General features: G+C 40.8%; 1 protein-coding gene across 12 annotated transcripts in view; it reads right to left on the reverse strand.

Annotated features, from left to right (window-relative positions):
* Positions 1–23,374, reverse strand: part of kazna (kazrin, periplakin interacting protein a) — a 166,151-nt gene that overhangs the window by 28,912 nt on the left and 113,865 nt on the right. The window contains exon 1 of one of the 12 annotated variants that reach the window (XM_020088892.2): positions 12,105–12,350. The exons of 9 other annotated variants lie outside the window; for them this stretch is intronic. In XM_020088892.2, the coding sequence (XP_019944451.1) occupies positions 12,105–12,135 (31 nt within the window). In that variant the 5' untranslated portion in view covers positions 12,136–12,350. Of the gene's footprint in view, positions 1–12,104; positions 12,364–23,374 lie in introns of those variants that run through there. 2 more of the 12 variants (XM_069525926.1, XM_069525929.1) reach the window with 2 other exon arrangements.

The following is a 23,374-nucleotide window of genomic DNA, read 5'->3' on the forward strand; positions in this document are numbered from 1 at the left end:
AAAATGAAAAGAGGTTATTAGGAGAAGGGTGGAGAGGAAAACGTCAGCATGTGGAGTGTCATTACACAGAGCTTTCTTTAATGGACCTGATAATAGAACCACATTTTACAGAGCAACTCAAGCAGCTACGTCCTGATTGGCAAACCAAAGAGCCGGTTCTGGAAACAACCAACCAAAAGAAACAGTTCACTGATGTTTCAAAATTCTAACATAGTCACATATATTGTATTGGATAACTTATTCAGAACGCGCGCATGTATTGATTGTGCAGAGGCAGCAACATAGGGAGCAATAACTAAGGCACAGGACATAGATATTTATACTGTATAACACTTGGTGTTTCAGTGATGTGTCAACCACAGGCTGTATATAAAGATGGACGACATAACAGCTCCCCAAAAGTGAAGCCTCTGCATCTGAAATACCACATGGTGGCCTGCTGTAGTATAGGTCATAAATCCTGCCTCCTCCCTGTTAGTGGATGGGCGTTGGACCAAATAAAAAAGTCTCAAGACACGTCCAATACAATTTCTCAAAGATGTTATCACACCGATGTTTGTTTAAGTGCTAATTCTTCCACTACATTTGGTTTTAATTATTTATTTGATGCCATGAGGCTAAAACTTGATTGACAGGTGAGACTGACTCACGATTGGTTGAATGCATGCATCAGCGGGACCTTGTAATCCCCGGCTCTATCCCCCAATCGCTACTATGGAAATTCGATTTGCAAATGCTCAACATGGTTTGGATGCAGGCTATTTTGGATTCAGTTCTGGATAGTTTGCAGAAGTGGAGATGCGTCGTCCATCTTTGTAAAGACTCTGTGGTCAAAACACTGAATACAAACAGGTGGCCAACATTCACACCTGTCTGCAGTCAGCACTGGTTAAAGGTAGGATTTGTGGAGAAGCTTCCTAAGTGGATCTAAAAATTACACACCAAAAAATACGTAATCATAAATATTGTATTTCATTTCTGCCAACACACTTGACCTTTAAATCCCTGCTCTTGATAAGCAACAGGGTCCTAAACATCCTCAATGTTATAGGAAATGCTAGATTAACTTTCTCAATAGGCCACAGTGAGTTATTAGCAGAAATTGAAAGGTTGAAAAAAATATGTTTTGTCTTCTCCAGCTTTCTGTGGGGGAGCATGGGGCTGGAGCCCTATAGAACTGACTGTTACAGGTTGTGGGGGAGGGGCACGGGGAAAGCTACCTATTTTTCAATGTCCGCACAGCCTCTAGGTTGGCAGGAAGCACACACTGTAGCTCTGCATTACAAATGACAGTCAGAGCTTCCTGGTAAGTGCTATCTCTCCTGCTCTTCCCTCCAGGGCTGCGTAAAGCTCATTCCCACTCTGTTTGGCTGCCAACTTTGATCACATTTTAATTGCAGGGTTCATAATTCAGCATGTTTATGGACTTCTTCAGGTATAACGTTTTTCTTCAAGCTTTTTTAAAATATATATATTTCATATTGTGCAAATAAATCGATCTATTCAAGCCATAGCTTTCAGCATGATATCACACTGTCTGCTTCCATACGACATTCACCACGTCCATAAAATGGTTCATGTTAAATATATAGTGGAGAGAAGCCATTAGGAAAAATCTTAAAGCACAAGAATAAAACTTCACACGTTTGGAGAGGTCCCAGTGAATTACGGACCATAACAACTTCATTGAAAAAGCAATGAGAAAAAGCATATACTACGAAGGGTATATCATGAAGGCTACTATGGAGGACATTGAAAGTGAACATGGACCTTCAGTAGCTTAAGTTTATTGCGAAAAAAAGGACACAACTCTGAGAGTAAAGGAATATGAAGTATCAACCCTTTCAGATTATGTTCAAGAAATCATTCAAAAGTGTTGAATACAGGCTGCACTTCTGCTCAACTGTCTACAAAAACTCCGTGTGTGATGGACTGTGAGCACACAGAAAGTGTGACAACACGGGGTTGTGTTTTATGTTGCAGCCGTGCACTGCGTTGCCATCACAACCGTCTGGTGATGAGACGATGTATCAGGGTCAGATGGTTGCTACCTCTCGGCTGTTAGCTCAAACTTCAGCACCACCTGTTCCTCATTGACTGACAGAGGCAGCAGATGTTTTTTATTCCTAAGTGACAGCTACCACACAAGTCTGAGATTTATTACTGCACGTTCATACCGTACTTAAAAATCCAAATTAATATTACTATCACTCAGGATAATATTGCAACCCTCTGCTGAGCGATGTTGCAAATATTCATACAGGGAACAAACAACAATTAAAAAAATATATACGTATGTTGGTTAAATCACTTGAAAATCTGTGACCACAAACAATCGATAAACATGATTATTTTTTAAATCTATTGCTTATCGTCCACTGGGTGGCAGCAGCAGAAACAAGTTGCAAACATTATCACCACCTTGCCAGTTGACACGGTGAACTTGTTCGTAAATAGGTAATTATTTCCACCTGATAAATGTACTTATAATGTTGTAAGTTCTGAGTTTGAGCTCTAGTACTTCTGACTGAAATATTTTTACTTAATATTTTTTATTTTATTTTATATTTTTACCTTCTGTGACTGAAGACACCACCCATTCATTCACTCTTCTAAACTCACTGAATAGGGAGCTCCATGTAGAGGACTCTGTAGCGACATTACTCAGGTCACTTTCTCTCCCAAACGTATCATATCAACATTGTTAGGTACATATTATACTTAGCATAGTTTCCCACATGAATTTAAAGAAGCTAGTGTCTGCTTCACTTCCTTTCATTCAAGGCTTTTCTGTTAACTGCTGCTCTCTGAGTCACATCTGATGCTTTTTCCTCATTTCTTTTGTATGGCACAATTACACTCTGCTCGCCTTTTATTCAGCATAATTGCAATACATTATGGTGTATATGTGCCAGTTAGAGACCATCAACTTCTCCATATTGATTTTGGGATACAAGACATAAGCCACGATACAGGGTTTAAAAATTGTCACTTAACATAAGGACGGCACTACAAAATGGCACATTCACTATATAGTAGACTTGATAGTGAGTATAGTCTGTCGCTCATGATCGCTGAGAAAGTGGTTCAGCGCAGCAGTCTGTTTCAAAGGGGTTGCACAGAGGTCAGACAGAGAAGTGAGTAAGCTGATCTCAACAATTAATTTCGGTATCATTACTAACAGATATTAAAGCCAAAGCTATGACAATAAGATGAAAGTAACACAGAGCATGATTCTAATAGAACAGTCTTCACAGTAGATACAGTAGAGCAAACAAATAAAACAGATTCTTAACAATTATAGTTTTTACTACCTGAAGGGAATGCTGGTAAATGCATTAGTGTGGAGTTTGGGTTTTCCTTCACTGTTGACCAGAAATACAGAAAATTGTGGACAGTTGCAGCTTAATAAGTTTCTTACGTCTTATGCAACTGGGGCCAAAGGGTTTAAACTGAGGATAATGACGACTGATCCCTGCTGCGTTCTGTTCCAATTCCCTAAACATGCTCACCTCCAGTTATTATGATCCACTGAAACATTAAATAGAATCTCCATCCTCAGCCGCTGATGTAAATGAGCAGCCGTGCATCAGCAGACATGCACTCGCTACCAGTGAATTATGAATCTGATCAGTGTCATTTCATATTTTATATAATTTAATGGCTGACACTGCCATCCTTAATCATCCAGGAGCCTCTGTGACTGCGGTAAAGTGGAAAAAAGGTGTCCTATTGATGATGATCCATGTGAGTGGCCTATCTCTCTCTCTCTGTTTGTCTGTCTGTCTGTCACTCTGTGTCTCCTACATACTCTCTCTTCCTATACTGTTCCCTTGTTCCCTGTTACTTTCTCCGGTATTTCTCCTTGCCGATTCTACAAAAAAAAGACCAAAGTTGCAAAAGATCCAGCAATCTGTCAACGAGTCCAGTGGCCACGAGGCAGGTGAAATTGGACTTGGCTGGAGCGGGATTGGAGGTCGAAAATTGATAGAGAATGACACAAAGTGTCTAGAGGGGGGAAATCTTTAGATTGGCTCTCCTTCTTTGGGGTGAGTGGGAGGAAAAGATGGGGTGGGGCTCAATTTTGGTCTATTACTGGAGACAAAATCAATTAAAGGGCCTATTTTTCCCTCTGAATTTTCATCCAGCCAGTTTGCAGAGCAAGGACACAGAGGCACAGTGGAGAGGAGATGATGACAAAATAAACACTGCTGCTGTGACAGGCAGCCCTGCTCCACCACACATACTGTAAGACTGACTGAGTATAAATAACGGAGCGGGCACACTAACTTTAGAAATACTCCATATAATATTTCTTTGATATAATAAGAGTGTAATTTAGTTATGTTATGTTCTGCTTCAATTACTGCAAATATTCCATCTGACAAAATCAACACATCATTAGACGCCTGAGTGAGTCCGGCCTCAGTGCTACCATTCCTTTCAAACATATATCTTCATGAAGAATGTCATGTTTAATAACCGGAAAATGTTTTAAAGAAGTGCACCAGCTACATTCCTTTCTCCTTTCAAAGATGAATGGGTTTACACACAGTAACACCTTATCCGCAGTGTGAACGCAGAGCACGTTGTACTGCAGTCGAGCAGGACAAAGGCACAACCCAAATCAGGAATGTGTTAAATTAAAAAACAGGAACGAGAGAGCAGTCAGGGTCAGGTATGTGAGCAGCAAGTGCTTTTATGAAGGGACGCGAACACCCTGCATCCTCCTGTTTGTTTTGGACTTTGGCATCTCAGCCGTGGCTCTGCTTGAATGATTACATTCAGACAGATTCTCAGTGAAACCCAGTCACAGATGCCACACTGGCTTAACAGCTTAACCCCCTCACAGTACCCCTTTGAATATACCCCAGATAAATTACTGATTTGAGAGCACTCATGCTGAGGTGATGAAGATTTTTCAGCAGGTTTATTCCTCACAAATGCACATTGTGAGCTCCAGTGATGAGGCAAAGTGGAGGCTCAGAGGCTCAGAACATAAAGCCAAAGACAAAAGCAGAAGAATTGCAATGGAGGACAGTGTAAATATCCCTACTAAGGACGTTATATTATAACCTGTGTCAATTTGTTTGTTCATTGGTTGGTTGATTTGTTTGTTTGTGAACAGGATTACACAAAAACTACTTAACTTATTTCCACGAAAAATTGGTGGACGGATGGTACATGGGCCAAGAAAGACCCATGAAATGTGTCGTAGATCCTGACTACACAGCTGCGGTGACAACTAGGCCAGGAGACCTGTTAAGAATCACCAATGTCAAGCTGATATAACATAATAGCTATAAGGATTGTGTGAATTCAAGGGGACTGTTGGACCTTGAGAGAAGTATGCACTCTATAGAGACCTATCCTACTTATAATAAAAATAATAATGAATTAAGTTATTTAGATGTTAAGGAATATCCTTCTTTGAAGCCCTTCGTGCAGTAAAGGCTGATCTAAAACAGATCTCACCCTGGGGTCCTCAGGTTCATTAGCTATGCTTCCTGTTGCAGTCTTTAAGAGCAGCACCTATACCCCTCCTCCTCTTACAAAATCCATAAGAATCTGCTTTGTTATTCCACAGAAAACTACATGTAAGAGCAGCTCTCAGGCTAATTCACTCCCTTCGTCATGCTTCCATCTACACGTAACTATTATATCCCAGGAAGCACATGAATTTTATGGATTTATCCACAAACCAATATTGAATATACAGTATGTGCTCAACAGTTACATGCTGTAGACGTTCTCTGTAGAAATGGTATATTTGATAAGCTCTCACTTTTTATTTGATTGAAACATTGTCCTACACACAGATAGGTATTTGTTCACAAACCCACATTATAGAGAAACAGATTTATGTTGCCCTTTGCAGGCATGTATAAGAACATCAGCCATTATCTGACCTTTCTTTACTCAAGAAATCTATTTGTGTCCTGAGGGGGAAAAAATCAGGAAAAGAAAAATCAACTCAATAAAAACATAAAAAGATAAAAGCTCGAACTTTTCTACTTTGACTTTTACTTTACCTCACTGTGTGGAGATAATGTTTTCCTTGAGCAGCAGGGCAATACAAATCATGAGTAATTTCTATAATAACATTTGGAAACATCGATGTAACTTATTTATTCTCTTCTGTCATGGTCTTGAAACTTGTTACCTCCACTAGTGTTACGTTTTTACTTGTGTCTACTTATTTGTTTAGAAGCACGTTTGCTACGACTCGGTGGAGGGAAGAACCCAGGAAATGTTGGTGTACATGCGGTTAAAGGTGTGGAGCCAGGATTACTCTTTTAACAATCAATTTCTCAGTAATGTACACAATGTGCTCTACTGAGTCCCCCTCTAGTTTGAGTTGTGTAATCCATCCAACTGAAAACCAAATGTACTTTAATCTCTGTCAGTTACTCGAGGTAGCGCAGTGCTGACTTCTCAAATCAATTTGCAATTTAAAAAGCATTACAACACAAGCGTGACACTGGCAAAAACGAATGCGGACTTGATGTTCCTGGTGAATTACCCTATTTTCAAGGACCTGCTGATTGAATTTCATATCAGACAGAAATGAATGGAAAGTAACAGTTGCCTGTGAAAAAAGAAGGTCAGCATACTGTAGAGGAACAAACTAAATCCTGCAAACTACCGGTTGTCTGTGAATTGAGCTTTTTAATATTATTCCATTGTTCAATGTGAAGAAGGAGTGATGTGTACAAATGAGGTGATAAAAAGAAGCGTAGCAAGGTATAAACACGTCACATTCACATGCAGGTCCTCATGCAAGTGAAAGCGCATGTGCACACTTTTACATCTGTTCATGCACTCCTTCATTCAGGGCAGATTGCCAAAATATATTTCATAGAGCCTTTCAACACAAATGAGATGCTGGAATCATTAATAAAAGACAGAGTGTGTGTGTCTCTGTCTCACGCACACACACACAAACACACACACACTCATCTTTATGGACCATTGATAGCAAATTCATCAGTGGCTCAATGACGATAGCGACGTCTAAGCTCTGACTGATGAAGGCAGCCTGCGGTGTCTGCTTCTGTCTGCGAGTGCTTTGCTCTGGATTAGCTAGTCAATTCTCACGAGCAGAATAATCTCCCTGTGTTGCCTGGGGAGACGACAGGGTCACGCCTGATGAAAAGGAGAAGAAAAAGAAAGAAACTAAAAAAACACACCTTGCTTTGGGGCACTCCATCATAGAAATCTGACTTCAATATTCTGTATAAACTGAGAGATTGGTTTTCAGGTTAACACGTAAAAGGATGGATGATGAGCACATCAGTTTGCTATATACTATATACTGTTTATATAGACAGTGATAATCTACATAATCATTCCACAAACATCGGTCTGTCTTCCTGTTTGTGGAATGTATATATTGAGAACTGTTCAATTTATAGGCTTCACACGTGCCATGTAAGGCCTCAGGAAAGTGCAGTGTCTAATTCTGTGCGATTTGGACACATGATATGTTCAATAGTAAGAACATTTTAATAATCAGGTGACTAGCGCTCTGTAGCAGTCAGTGGGGGTGGGGCATTGTGCCTTCACTCGGCGGACAGAGTTGAACATGTCTTCTTCTACATCCTCAGACAAACAACAGCAGTGGCCAGTAACTGCGTCAAACATTCTGCCAGATCATTTTGATAATTGGATTATTTTTATTTCACCTTGTCGGACTGACACAGGCATTTTGTGGAGTCATGGGAGCTGATCTCCTTCACGGCAGCGTAGACTTTCACTGTCTGAAAACAATGACTATAAAAATCTTCACTGCAGATAAACCAGGTAGGATGGACGCATGGTTTTCTAAAATCACTCTGCACTTTAGAAACATTACCACAGGCCAAGCTAACCCAAGCTAACCCAAGCTAACAGCCCATTCGAAACAGGCACGTGGGGGCACGGCACTCGTATAAAAAACAAAGTCTAATAGAACGTCCTCATATTTGAGAAGCAACAACCATCAAAGACATTTTGCTTGATGAATGAGTATCAATTCATCATCTGGTTATTTTCAGCCATCTTGTCTCTTATCTCCTCACACGGCTACGCTTTCACCAAATAAACAACAATCTGACTTCTTAAGAATCTGAGGCCGTCGCCATTCATTTACATCAAAAGACATTTAAATGACGATGTCACTCACGGCCTGATTCCCTAGCGCCTCCAGTCAGCCGGTGTCGATCAAGTGGTCTCCGCTTTACCATCACAGAATCTGACATCCACATGCTGGCAAGCCTATTTCATGCTTCAGGTCCTTGAAGTAATGGAGGCTGAACTTTGTGCAAGAGTGGGGTTAAAACAGAGCTCGACAGAGAGCACAGAAAACTGATCAGAGAGAGAGATAGGCAGTAATCTCAGCCGCATTCCACCAATATCACTGTCCGCCGGCTTTAAACCCTCTTGCCTGTCTGTGGATGGTATCAGCCACACTGGCTAGAGCCTGCACTGTTCTCTGACAGACACAAACATGCACAGAGGACTCACTGTGTGCATGTTTGTGAGCTGGACAGATTTGCATTTTTCTAACTTAAAAAAGTATTTTTGTTCTGTGGACTGAGCACAGAGAGCAGGCTTATAACCATCTTTTTTATTTTTGGTGTCCCTTTTACAGAGTTACATAAGCAGCCCTCTCTCTGCCTCATCTTCACAGTCTGTACCAAATTGACACTAATCCGTCACAAAAAAAAACGTTTGTTTAAAAGTCGTTCTCCCATCTATGACGTGAAACCCACAAACAGTGAGATTACTGTCCTTTGGAGGCTGCAGATGGACAGATAGAGTGAACAGCTTTTCTTCGTCACGGAGATGAGCAGCAGGGATTCCATGAAACTGGAGGAGGTGCCGCTCAGGCCATGATGGATAGATGTTTGGATGGAAGATAATATAGCTGGTAGATAGAGGGATGTACGGAGCCATTAAAATAAAACTAAAGGAGGGTGCAAACAAGCAAAAATGACTCTTTCACAGAGGTGATAATGAAGGTGCAGGCTGTGACTATCCTCCTCCATGATCTCTTAATTAGCTGCGTTATATTTATCATCCTCCCGAGTTTTGTATTATTAGCTGGTATTTAAATGCTGCTCCAGGATACTGTAATAGTGGAAATGTCCACTATTTGATTATTATATGGAGATATAACTAATTATCTCTACATTGCTGTCAGAGTTGGCACCTTTAATGAATTGCTGTTTCACTAAGGTGGATTCTCCAGCTAGAAGCTGCTGGTTGAGGATTTATTCTGCGAGGGTTATAAACCAGACATGATGTGAATGTTAATTGGTTGCACCAGGCCTGGCACGGCTGCTTCTGTTATATACTGGTTGTTTTCAGGATATAGTCTCGTGCGTGAGAAACATTAACAATAAACACATTTTGAGAGATTTCTGTGAGTGTGACCAGGGACTTCTGCTGATATCCATACATAGAAAACATTCAAATTCAACCGACTCTTTCTATTAGATGGACAGATTGGTGGAGACAGCTCGACAAGAGGTGTGAAAAGTATGTGTGTCCATGTGTTTCTGTTCAGAAATGACCTTTGGTGCCGAAGGCTAACGATGCTGTTATTCATAATCCGTGAGGAAAGTCACTGTGTCATCATGGAAGTTTCATCAACCATGGATGAGGTAACTCAAACCACTTTGACAAAACCCTGAGCTCCTTCCAATCAACCTCACACAGAAACATATTCTGTTGACAAAAATACTGTCAACTGCAAACGTCGCGTCAAGATTGACAAATGAAACAAGGACAAATGAAGATAAATTATAGTACAGAGGTGCCAAAACAATCCCTGTCCCCCCGTGAGATGTTATATTTTCCAGATTCTGGGTCCGAACTTAGCTAATGGTTGTGGAGTTACATTTGTTCCCTGTTTTCACACTCAGCAGGGCCTCTGCTGAAAACTTCACCAGATAAAGCTGCAGCACTGAAAAGTCTGTCACTGCAAATGTGAGTTTCCCTCTCGATGAATTACAGTGAGCGAGGTCTGTCATCCATCCATGTTTATTTGATGAGCTGAGGAGGAACAGACGCTGCCTGAAGACCACAGCCAGCACTGGGATGAATTTGATTTGTGACAGTGACAAAGTAAGCAGCAAAAAATTCATCTGAGATTTTGCATTTTGCAAATGTGGATTTGTGCTGAGGTCTTCAAACGGAGAGAGAGGTGGGGATGTAATTAAGACTCCAATCAGTCCATCCTCAATGAAATACAAACTTAAGGCTTTTACAAAGTGGAGGCAAATCTGACTTAGCATGTCCTATGATGATTATAGCGTAGCTGCTCTGCTGTTAACTTGTTTCTAACAGGCAGCTGATTACCTTAACTCATTCTAAATTGTCTTCTGTCCACAATGGGAAAAAACCAGCCCACCCCCGAGGGAGCTACTTACTGAATTCACTTGCAACACAGTTGGAAAAAGAAAGCAATTACACAGCGAGGACTAAACTCAGCTGCACAAGCAATTAAGCTATCAAACTGAGCCTGCTGAAAGCACACACTAAACATGCGAGTATGAATTCAGAGGTGTATAAACGCAGGTGCACGCCCACATTGCTGATCTGATGCTCAGTGAGTGTCAGGTCAGTCAGACATTAACAAGCCGTCGAGCGGGAGCCAGCAGCAGCTTCTGTTTCACAGTCTGCTTCACAGAAGTTGTTAATCCACAGGGTTAAACCCACTCTGACATCACGTCACTCAGCTGAAAACACCACTTCCTCTCTGAGTGACAGCCCTGACACATAGAGGAGCAACGTGATGCGATTAATCTGATGATTTTTGGGTGTTGATGCTTGACTGACAGGCCTGGCAGTGCCGGGGGGAACTGGAGGTTTGATGTGGACGCAACACAGACAAGATCAAAACCTAAACATTTCTTAGTTATTCTGCTAAAAACACCAGCAGCTTTGATGATACAAAATCTGCTGCTATGGTTACAAGGAGCAGCTGGTGCGTGACTAATACTGTCCAATTCTAGCTTGCAAAGACAGACCACAAATTACCTAAGAGGTAATCACAGAGGCTGACAGCGAAATGTGAGACGGAAAGGTGAGTGACTGAGCACAAATGCAAAGAACACAACCACACCTGAGATAGTAAGTTGGGCAAAGATCGCACAAAAGCACTAATTGTGTCACCACTACACCTCGACGTCAGGCTTTAGATTGTGACAAAAACTAAGTGCTTGGAAAGAACACACAGTTTGACCAGAAGAACACACTGAATTCAACTACAGACAACTAATCTGTCCTGTTGTGTGAACTTCTACCTTTATGTTCTGGATACTTTCAGCTCAAGGTTGAAGGACAGGTGAACTACCAGTATGCAAATAAAATGCAGGTATCTGGAAGCAAAACCATTGAGGGAAAAAAAATGGATTTGTTCTCACAATTGCGACACGGTTGTTGTAATCTAACGCTTCTCAGATAAAATTGAAACCAGCTCGGCTGACGCAGCAAAAAAAATCCTGTGTAAATGTAAATCGTGCGTTTAGGCTCAAAACAGCAGACCACAGTGTTTACATAGTAACAGAGCACAATAGCCTCTTTACATAAAACACTGGTGTGTGGACGTCACTGTGCCCGAGGCTGTGGTCTATTCACTGACCAGAAGTCAAACTAAGGATCATGGTCAAATTTTCCAGTCTTTATGACTTAACAGGTCAAAGGTTGGATCCCCATGTTTGTCTACAGATTATAGAAATACAGAACTCTACCAGTTCACTGTGTGGTAGAAGAGTCACAGTCTAAGCAAACAATCATGACAACTGACTGATAATAATTAATTTATGTTGCAGTCTCTGCCCCCTGTGTTCACCAGGTCAGTGCGGGTTAAAGTCTCCCAACGGCTCTGCACCAAAACAGGTGACTGACTGAGTGACTCACGATCAGATATGACACCTGCCAACATGTGAACACGTTGCTCCTCTTGAAACAATGCGACAGATATATCCTCCTGGGATACTGGACAAAGCACCTTTACATTTGCACAGGAACACATTTTTAAAGTGCAGGAGTGAAACATGATCAAGCCTAACAGAGCAAAGAGCAGCTGGCTGCACTTGTTGCCTCTGCCCACTCACCAGACTTTCCCTGCTCGCAGTCTGACTTCATCCCCTCCACGGAGAGGAGTTTTCCCGAGGATTCCAGGATCTGTCAGGTGTGTCGGAGACTTTCAGGACAAAAAAAAAAATCCTCACCTCTCACTCAAACCGTGACCATTTTATTTTATTAACCACCAAACTCAGGCTCTGCTGACACCAGAGAATAAATCCAGGAGCTGCCGCGGTGTCTTCTCTCAGAGTGTGTGTACCTGTTCAAGGCAACTCCCATGCGTTCAGTGATACAGTACAGCCCCTCCCCCTCGACTCAAATGGTTTACTAGGTGAAGAGGGGGGAGGAGCTCCGTGTAGCCTATAATGATTTTCCCACATTACTCAAACATACACACACTGACGAGGGGAGGAGCGAGGCCGAGGTGTGGGTTTACAGGCAGGCGGGTGTCAATGTGTGTGTAGTCTAACACCTGCAGGCTTCAGAGTAACAGGTCTGCCAGCTGGTGACTTGCCTGAGGGTCTCGGTAACCTTATACCTTATGGTACCTTTAGTGCTATTAAAATGAATAACTGTTGTCCATGAGAGACTTTTAATTGTATCTGCTTTTTTTTTTTGCTGCTTTGTCACGATCAGAAAAACACTTTGAGATCAGTGGGAATTTTCAAGTCGTCATTTTTGAGGACAAACATTTACAAACAAAGGGAGTTGTACAACGTAAATTAACAGCTTAGGCAACGCAGTAATGGGTGGATTTAAAGCTACAACCATGGGATACACACAGGATATTGTTGCCATTTAGTGGATTGAAATACAGCTCCCTGTTAAATCGTAATAAACTGGATATGTTTACCTTTCATTTCAAAATATATCCTTTAAAGCCTGCTACATTTTAGTTTAATTATATTGTGGTCATATCTCTCGTTGGCATGGAGAGTAAGCAAATGCTATCTAAATAAAAATGTTTTCACTATTAGTGCAAATGCAGGTGTAATTATATGTAATTTGTTCACACAATCTGTTTAATCTTGTTTTTCTTTCCGGCCCTGCAGTGGCATGTTGACTGAGGCAGGCAGGTGAGTGAGGGATTAATGATGTACGAGTAGTCAGACAGAAGAAGCCCTCATTTAAAGAAAAGTGATAAGTCTACATGGATTAATTAAGATTTGTTCATCTCCCTGCAAGGACAAAGATAAATCCTGTTACTTGAGCAGAATGATGAGTCAGACTAAATGTAACCCCAACAATTTCAGTGCATGTGCAGAATAAGCCATAAAGAAGGAAAAACAGCAGAATAAAAGCTTAATTTCAGACTGATAATTTATCGGAAGTTAAATTCCTTACTACTAAACTACAATATGCATCATATTTTATCATGTGCTCAACTCAAATTCAAATATTGTTGCATATTATGTGTCAACAGAAAAGTATTGCAAAACCCTGCTGTTAAAAACAGAACAATACCCCATTTATTTGTATCCATTGTATCGGTAGGAATGAGGATTTTAATAAATGCCAAATTTCCTTTGAGTTGCATTGACGTGCGTCAGCAGGAGAGCGTGTGTGCGCACAGCTCTGCTTTCACTCCCTGTAGCCATGGGGTGGTTGCCAACTGTGTTTAGCTTTCAAGGTTGCAACAAACTGCTAATACAAATGCTTTTACTGACCATCCTCGGCTTGTCAACTAAACAGATGCAGGAAAAGAAATATGGCTGACAGTCAAGGCAAGGCCATGAACGCCACAAAGCCTTCTCAGTGAAAAGTGTGTTTGAAACGTGCACAGACCTTGTCAGAGCATCTCACAGAAGTTATGTGTTAGATGACATAATCAAGTTATTCTGATGTAATCATGGCCCGCTGACAAAAGAAAAATGAGTGGCATTTATTTTGTGAAGAATTAACTTTGATGAGGCAGGTAAGGGCAATAATAAATATTAAACTATTTTTATCAATCATCCATGCAGATGATACGGTAATTTACACAACTCAAACGAAATTAAGATTGAATCATCTTTACAGTCAGATTTTAATAAAGTACAACACTGGCTCACTGCTAACAAACTAACACTTTATAAAACTCAATCTAATAAAATGATTTTTGGTACTCACCAACCCATTAGAACAAAAACTAAAAACTACTCATGTGTTGGTTCCTGTCTTGATGGCACTCCATTGCAAAGAGCTGAGCACATCAAATACCACGGCCTCTTACTCGACCCTGGACTGATATTTAAATGCCATATCGATCACATTGTGAAGAAAATGAATAGTATAAGTGTTCTTTATTGATCTAGACACTGTTTTCATTCACTGTAAGAAGGAAACCTGCATTACAACTTCTTCTACCAATTCTTGATTATGCTGATGTTGTATATTAGACTGCATCTTCTCCCTCAGCTCATAATCAATGGAGGAGATTTGTTATTGGCTGCCCAACGCATCACTGTGCAATGTACAAAACGCTTAATCTACCTCTCCTACTCTAAGAAGACAGTGTCATTGACTGCAGTTTATTTTTAAATTTAACATTCTAGTTATCATCATTATTTAAGACAGGTTATAATACCTTTCTCCTCCAATTATCAATTGAGACACTCTACACAGCTCTGTTTCTCTGTTCCAGCATCCTCTAAGTCAATAGCCAAGAAAGCATTTATCTGTAAAGCTCTATCTGATTGTAATAATTTACCCGAAAATATTTCGATCCATATCATCTTCTTATTATAGGACTAGCTGTACATGTCCCCAATTTCTAATCAATCAGTGTATCAATGACAACACTGACATGACAAACCTTTTGATCCATTTTATTAATTTCATTTTGCTAGTTCTGTTTGTATTGAGCGTTTTCTTTTGTGTGTTTCTATTAGTTTGTTCAATATATTGTCTGAATTTCAAAATGTACTTGTACTAATGTATTAAGGGCCCTCTTTAAAATGGGATAACACATCTCGAGGGGTTAAAGAATTTCAATAATATAGTTTTGTCCTTTTAACTACGTTTTATATAAAGCCAGTGGTTAATTTACCAGATTTAAAATGACAATTAATCAGAATAGATTCTCTCTTCCACATCGTTCTGTCATCTACTATTCTATTACTTTTGCTGATGCTTTGGGATTTTCCCATGGTATCTTTCAGTATCAGTGATATCAACATATGGTATAGAATCAAAGTCATGAATAACACTAAATGGAGCAATGCATAATTTAAAGAAACCCCCATCTCATAATTACATGTTACTTTACATTTACATGTCAGTATGTGTTGGCTATACGGCCGCTCCACCCACTCACTATAGCACAAGAGCCTTCTTTAGGTCCAAACTCTCTGAAGCTCCATTAATCAACAAGGCCACTTAAGATGCAACCTCATAGAAATATTCTCTTACAACCTGCTTCATAACAGTGTGACAAAACAATGCAGGCTGTGAAAAATACATGTAACTCATTTACCTCTTAATTAATCAACAATAATGAACTTGTGATGTTTAGTTACATGGCTCATTGGAGCCGCCATAACCCCCCCACTGACCAGATAAGCGTGTTGTGTGCTCTGCAGTTGCAAATCACAAAACCGTAAGTTCACTGTTTCTCATCTAGCTGGTGTCAAAAGGTCAAATTCAGGAAACATCCAATACAATTCATTTCCACTTGAACATAAGCTTTTTGGCTTCATGTGCGTTTTATTCTTCATCCGTTCTAACGTCTAAAACTCATGACCCCTCCTGTAGATTGGGCATGTGCGTGCCGGTGTACACAGGAATTGCTTGAATTTGAGAATCATTGGAGAGTCACTCAATGAATCAACGCTCTCTCTAAAGAAAGTAAAGCAGCTGAAGAAAATGATCTTGTCTATTGTGTCCGTGCAGAATGGGCGGTGTGGAAACTGAATACAGCCCCTGCTCAAAGAGGTGTTTGTCAGCCTTTGCTCAGCTGATACACACAGCAGATTAAAAGCTGGAGGTACAGGCACAAGGTGCTGTTTACTCTTTTGTGAGACCAGATGAGACCGAAAGGTTTTGTGTTGTGAGTTTGTGTGTATTTGATGATTTCACTTCAGGATAACACCCGAAGAACACTCAGCAGAAAGAAGGCAGAGAGCTGCTCAGCTTTTTTTTGTGCGACACAATTGAAATCCAGTCATTGATTTTTGTTGGAACTTATTTTCTCTCTTACAGTCACAACGCTATTTCATGAAATGGTAGCAAATGCCTTTTAATAGCAGTGAAGAGCAGTGCTGCAGTAGTTATAATGGCTATAAAGGACATTGTGTGCCTCTGCCTAGAACCCAATGGCTTAAGATCAAAAACCCAAGGATGAGAGATGACTCAGCAATTTCCCCTTTCCCCCAGAACAAAAAAAGAGAAATTCAGAAGGAGAATCTGAGAAAATATATAATAGTGTCATTTATCATGTGAGGCTGTGGGTTGTAAAGTTATTTAAAGATCATATCATGCTGGTAAAACTGTCTGCTGGAGTGGCTGAGGAATGATTGCAGGGCAGCTCCCTAAATACGGGACAACCTGGCAAGAAGGTCAATTTATGACAAAGAGGTGATGCCGGCAGGATCATTACTGTGATTCTGACAAATACAAGCAGTGTGCACGGAGCACATTGGAAAACCATCTTTCCTTGCTTAGTGGATGGCAGACTACAACATATCAATTACACTATTCTTGTTCCAGACCTGTTGGGACACGCTAGCCGAGTGCAAGGCAATGAGGAAGTGGTGCAGCTGTGGCTCAGACACTTATGAAGATAAAGAGCTAATCAGCAGGTCTGTTGGGTTTCATAATTAAAAGAATGCACTTGGCTCACACAGACAATTTACACTGCATTAAGACAGCGTCAAATCACAGTGCAGGGAATGCGGGACAACAGGAAATTAGCCTTCAGTGACAAGTATGGCTTGGAATGCATAATTGTGACGGTGTAAAACTAAATTCACCTGTTTGAGGCGGTGTGGATGAAATAGCTGAAGCCAGCCTCGCTCTTTGTGTGATGCAGCATCATCACACAAAAGCAAACGCGCACACGCACACGCACACACACACACACACACACACACACTTCTCTCAAGTTGTGAGATGCCAAGAGGTGATGAGCTAACAGCACTATCCCTTAAATGAAAATCAATGGAAGCAGCTGGCGCCTCTCGCTCTGCAGGCAGTTTACACAATACCTCAAAGACAGCAGCTCCACCAAGAGAACCTCTTGCTTTTAATGTAAAACAGTGAGAGGAAGAGTTGAACGAGGTGGTATCCATCTTTTTAATGCCTGTCTTCAGCACCACCTAACTGCTGTTATTTGCAGCGGACAATGAGTGTGTTGATGGAAACCATATCTTCAGAAACTATCCTGATTTCCTGCTTGCATGATTTTGTTCTTCAACAATCACCCCCCACCCCCCCCTGTATGAAACATCAGCCAACGAGTTACTGAGTGTGAAGTGCTAGAGGAAAAAAAAGCATCAGAGAGTCGAAAAGGAAGAATGGTCCAAACAGGAATTTTGTATCACTTGCACCAAATAAAATAATGGGAAATGCCACAGATGTGTCGTGGTAATAGCAGGCTGTGGATCACAAGCAGCAGAAACCTGCGGCTGCACTGTTCTCATGTTTCCTGAAGCATGTTACCAGGTCTATCAGTAATGCTGAAGCATGTGTTTTCCTTCAGCTGTCAAACGTGTTTTCTGCTCTAAATGATTCCCTGTTGATTTACATTTTAACAAACAGACATACCTTAATAATTAATGCTTATATAATATCTGCTTTACAATGTGGGTGTATTGGTACATATACTTTACAAGCAAGAAAATCAGTGGTGGAAAGTAACTTATCTTTACATGAGATAAGATGATTACATCAGCTACTTAAATGTACAACATGTTACTTCGGCCGCTATAGGGGTCTCTCACATACTTCCTCGTTTAATAACATTATGAAAATAAGCGTTGAATTATTGGAGTTGTCTTCACACCATTGCCAATGAAAATCTACCTGACAAGAATAATAGCAATCATTATGAGAGACCAACACAAACAATGGAAGGAAAACAGGTCATTACCTTGGATTTCTGTGTTGAACATTGTTGTTAATACTTTGAATAATGTAAGAGATCAACAAAAAATATAACAAAGGTCTACCTGCTTTAATGAAGATTTATTACATGCTATTTATTTACTCCTTCTATCCGTTATATTTCAGAAGGGAAATGTTGCACTTTTTACTTTAAAATATTCATTTGATAGATAATGCTGAATCACTTTGTGGTTTAGGATTTTACAGAAAAGTAGAAACATACATCAAGATCAACGTGTGGTATTTTTATAGGAGCAGAGTCATTTCTTTTCTCTTCCACTTTCTTTTTTGCCAGAGGCCTGTGTGAAGGGTCACCAACTGTGTGGTCTCAGTCTGCCCATCTGAGCTCAGAGTGAGACGAGTCAAAAAAAGATAAAAGTCAGCTGACTGCTGTTATTGCACTTTCTAGTTTTGACACTTCAGTGCATACGTAATGGGCCACACGTGGATAACTGCAGGGGTTTGACAAGGAATGTTGAGGTTCAAGATTTGTTATGACCTTCAGCAGATTGTCGTTTCCTCTCCCATAACCTTAATCTCTTTACTCCCTCACCCCAGGCTAAGCACAATAATGGGAAGGGTGGGCCAAAGTTAAAATGTCAACTTGAAGTATTCTGTTTGAGACCTAAAGGTGAGCAACCCTATACTGTTGATCTCCGGTGGGTGTGGCTGCACTTTATCTGCTCATCTGGATTTCTCGGCCCTCTCATACTGTGGATCCCACATTTATACTTAACGCACACATGGGTTCTGTGGGTCTCCTCTTCATCAGCCTCGTTACTTGGCTCTCTTTGCTCCCACCTTCATGGTCAGTAATCAGTGAAAAGTAACCACCAGTTGCTACTCGGCCCCCTTCCAGGGCTGCCAGCTAAGACAGCCACCGTCCCTCTCCACCATCACCTCCGCTGCCAATTCACCAGCACCAGACGCCGGCACAGATTAGCTGCCTGTGGGCCTTTTAAAGAGCTATTTGAAGGGCAGGCAGAAGGTATAACAAACCAGTTGGGTGTTCACTTCACGTCAAGCCTCAGTCCAAGGTGGAATTCAGAAATAGAAATTACACCTGTAATAGCACCTTGGCACAGCGCTGTACCGTGGTGTAAATCCAACCTCGGATGAGGTATAGGTGTTAAGTGAAAACAGTTTTTAGTACTGCAAAACGAACCCATGCAAAGATCTCAGACAGGGACACACATATATTAATTGACAGAATATTAGTATTTTATCCAGAGAGTTCCACCTGATTAGATTTGAAAGTGCTCACATTCATCCACGTCTGCTGACATTCAGCTTAGTTAAACCAAGATTCTAATAGAGGGCAGGTTCAGATAAAGAAAACACTACACTTTATCAGAGATAAGCAGTAATGAAGAGCTTGGAGGAGCCTGACACCCACAAACACAGCTCTCACTTGAGGTTAGAAGGACACCATCAATGATCAGAGCTCCACACCCAAGAGGACATTCTTCATAAGCTTTGTCAAAGTCTTCAATTCACATGTAGTGGATGGAACTTCCTCTGCAAGACTGACTGATCCACACTTCATAACCAGGATTTGATAACATTGAGTGGTTAATTAAACAGCATAGCTCTGTAACTATTAATACAAATGCAGAAGGTGGCAATGTTAAATGTGCACACTTTACAAGGCTCATTTATTTCTATAAACCAAGGTGGTGTGAGTCAGAATGGATTCTCAGGTGATAAGAAAGAGAGCATCTGGAGAGGAGCTCAATCTCAGTGAAGGACACGAGAATAATAAATGTTTGTGTCTGTGAGAATTACTCTGATGTTGTTGTGAAACCGAGTGTTGCACAACACACAAAACACACCGTGTTTTTTGAGCTATCATTATTAGGACTTTGCATTAACTTCCATTCATTTTGAACACCCCTGACCTTACCAATGACCTAACCTGGACTTAACCTTACTGGGCTTTGGTCCCCATAAGGTCCACTGGTCCTGACAAGTGAAGTGTTTATGCTGGAAAAAGTCCTAAAGATGTAACAAAAACTAGCACACAAAGAAAAACGCACACACAAAACTACACACAATTTCTTTGGAAAGGAACAAATAGTGTTTCCTTTGATGACTGCTTCTGAAATAAAGCCCTTCTAATCTAAACTGCATGAAATTTCACTCTTCAACGTTATGATTTGCTAACGTTTAAAGGTCCAGTGTGTAAGACTTAGGTGAAAGGGATCTATTGGCAGAAATTTAATGTAGAATAATCCTCATGATGTTTTCAATAGTTCGTTTCATCTAAATTGTATGAATTGTAGTTTTCTTTACACCAGAAAAGGCTCTTTATAGTCAAATACTTTATATTTACATCGAGGGGACCCTCTCTACGGAGGCCGCCATGTTTTTTAGATTCGTCCAGACTAAACAAACTAAACACCTTTTGAGTTTTTATGGCAATTAAATGCTACCACAGTTTCTTTTTCATGTTTGGAAGGGGAGGGTGAGGGGTGTTCAGCTGCAACATGCAATTTCAACACTATAGATATCACAAAATTCTACACATTGTACCTATAAATGAAGTAGTTATAGAAAATGGCTAAGACCATAGATAATCAGAGGCCTTCGATGTCACACATTTCTGTCTCTGGCAACACAATGTCTGAGATTTTAAAACCACATCTCTGATACACAATCCTGTTCCATGTCCCTCATGGTTACATCACCGCAGTAGGTCTGTATAACTTGTCTCTCCCTCTTCTTTTCCTTGGTCATATGAGCAGTCTGCTTGCATCATGTCAATAGCTGCTGGATTTTGAGCACTGAGGGACCATGACTCACATGTACAAAAGCAAACAATAACCACTGCGTCCAAGCATTTGTGAGTGGCAATTTCTGTTGTGTGTAAATTACAGTGGAGAGGCCCGGATACTGTTGGGGGAGGCAATTTGAATGCCACTCTCCCAATGCATATACGAGGAGTTTTGGTGGGGGCAGGCGTTTTGGAAAGTGTCAGCGCATGAGAAAAATGGAGGTGCTCAGCAGAGCACACACACACACACACACACACACACACACACACACACACCTTCATAGTCTTCATTGTTCTTTTGTATATTTCTGTCTCGCTCTCCCTCCTCCCCCTTCTCTGTGTGACTTTCTCTCATTAATCAGAACACACACACACACACACACACACACACACACACACACACACACACACACACACACACACACACACACACACAGCGTCCTCCTGTAATCTTTCACCTTGTCCCCCTCCTCATGGAGCACATCACCTGATTTTTTTCCCCCCAGTTTCTTCCTCTCCTTCACTCCTAAGGCAATTCTTTTTCTGGACGCCCTGTTTGACTTCTTTGCACCGACCTTCCTATTTAAACCAGCCCACATGCCAAGTTTCACCCAGGTGGTGACATCACAGCCAGTTAATGTGCAGAAGCAGCACCTGTCTCCCTAATGATACAGTGCTCGCTGCTTACGTGCACTCCCCTCTCCTTCCCCGTCGCTCTGTGTCTTTCCCACTGCAGACCTGAGGTGGATCTGCTGATAACAGAGCGTCTCAGTCCCCTGTTCTCATTCTGATAAGACTTGTGGTGATTATATACGTGGCCTTTGCCGCTGCACAGGCTTTTGGTGTGTGTGTGTGTGAATCCTTGTGAGTCCTGAGTGTGCACATTTAGTTCATGTCCCATCACAAAATTTGCAATTTAAAAATGTGCATGAGTGTGTTTATACCAGTGATCTTGTCAAGTACAGTATCTGCCCCCTAGACTTGGGTTAAGATAGGTGCTTAGTTAACTAATTAAGATTAGAGGACATGAACACACAGTTCAGGTTGTGGGATAGACAGGGATAAACCAAAACAATGGTGTAAATTGGTAAAAAGAGGGGAAATGAAGAGTGAATTGTAAACGTCAAAGTCCTGTGTTAACATATCCATGAAGCCTGACCACCTACTAATGCAGAATTTGTCACAATATGCTCTGTCACTTCACTTCCTCTGTTGCACCGTCATGATTATTACAATCACTGGGGAAGAAACAGTAACTAAAAAACTATAAAACTTACAAGTCTGGTTTTCACAACCTAACTTGGGTAAAACTTTTACCTATACTTTTACCTATACTTTTACCTATACCTATACTTTTACCTATACTTAGACACACTTTTCCTCTGCCTTGTTGCTCCCTCGCCCTGTGAGAACATTTGAAATTGCTCCACATCATCACTTTGTCTCAAAGAACCGTCGCACATGGGATTTGTTTATATGGCGCAAGACATTAAAAAAACACTGAAGGACACCACAAAAAATTTCCAGTCTTTGTGATGAAACAACAGACATAACAAATACCACCCAACGATGACAGGAGGGAGAGATTATAGTTTCTCTGAGTCAGACATGGCAGTACCAAAGGTGAAGATTTGTTTGAGTCACCATCACTCGCAATCATGTGACTTTAGACAAAGAGAAGCAGTTCAAGCCATCACATTATAAAGGTTATTTTGATATATGTTTTATATAATTCAGTATGGTAGGTGAAGGATGTTATAACATTGAAATGGCCTTCCCCAACCCTGCTTTAAAATTGCTATCATTTCATTTTGACTTAATTCATTGAAGTTTACTTTGAGTAATACTTCTAAAAGTCATTTGTGAAGTATTTTCCCCCAACTTCAATGTATAAATATGTGTATTAAAATAAAAAATAAAAACTTCAGTGAAGTAATCAGTTTGCTTAAACTTGTATATATGTATATATACACTTCATGAAGTTCCACCACTGCCAATCAGTACCACATGCAGTATAATAACAAGTTTGCACAGAGTAATTGGAAATTGCAACACTGTTCCCTTTTTTCAATCTGAGAGTGCTCTCAGTAACATCACAATATAGACAGACAATAATAGTTGAGAGGAAAGAGATGGCAGAGCAAACAGACCCCTACGCAGGCACACTTATGAGAAAAGGACCCCTGGGGAGTGCCTGGGTGACACCAGATCCACACCCAAGCTGGCAGCCTTACAGAAGTTAAAATTTTATCCTGTGGTTACTAAATCCAAGAGATGCTTCTGTACCGGTGCCATCGTGAGCTACTTTGATCCTCTCTACAAGAGTCCGAGCACTTGAAGCTAGCCTTTGTCATCAAAGAGCTGGAACATGGAAACAGACGGCAGATAAACTTCTGTTAAGTGTGTTTGTCTGGAGAGACGATAACGTTAACGTGAGACTCATCA

Source organism: Paralichthys olivaceus, chromosome 6, assembly GCF_024713975.1.
Source record: "Paralichthys olivaceus isolate ysfri-2021 chromosome 6, ASM2471397v2, whole genome shotgun sequence".
Taxonomy (NCBI): domain Eukaryota; kingdom Metazoa; phylum Chordata; class Actinopteri; order Pleuronectiformes; family Paralichthyidae; genus Paralichthys; species Paralichthys olivaceus.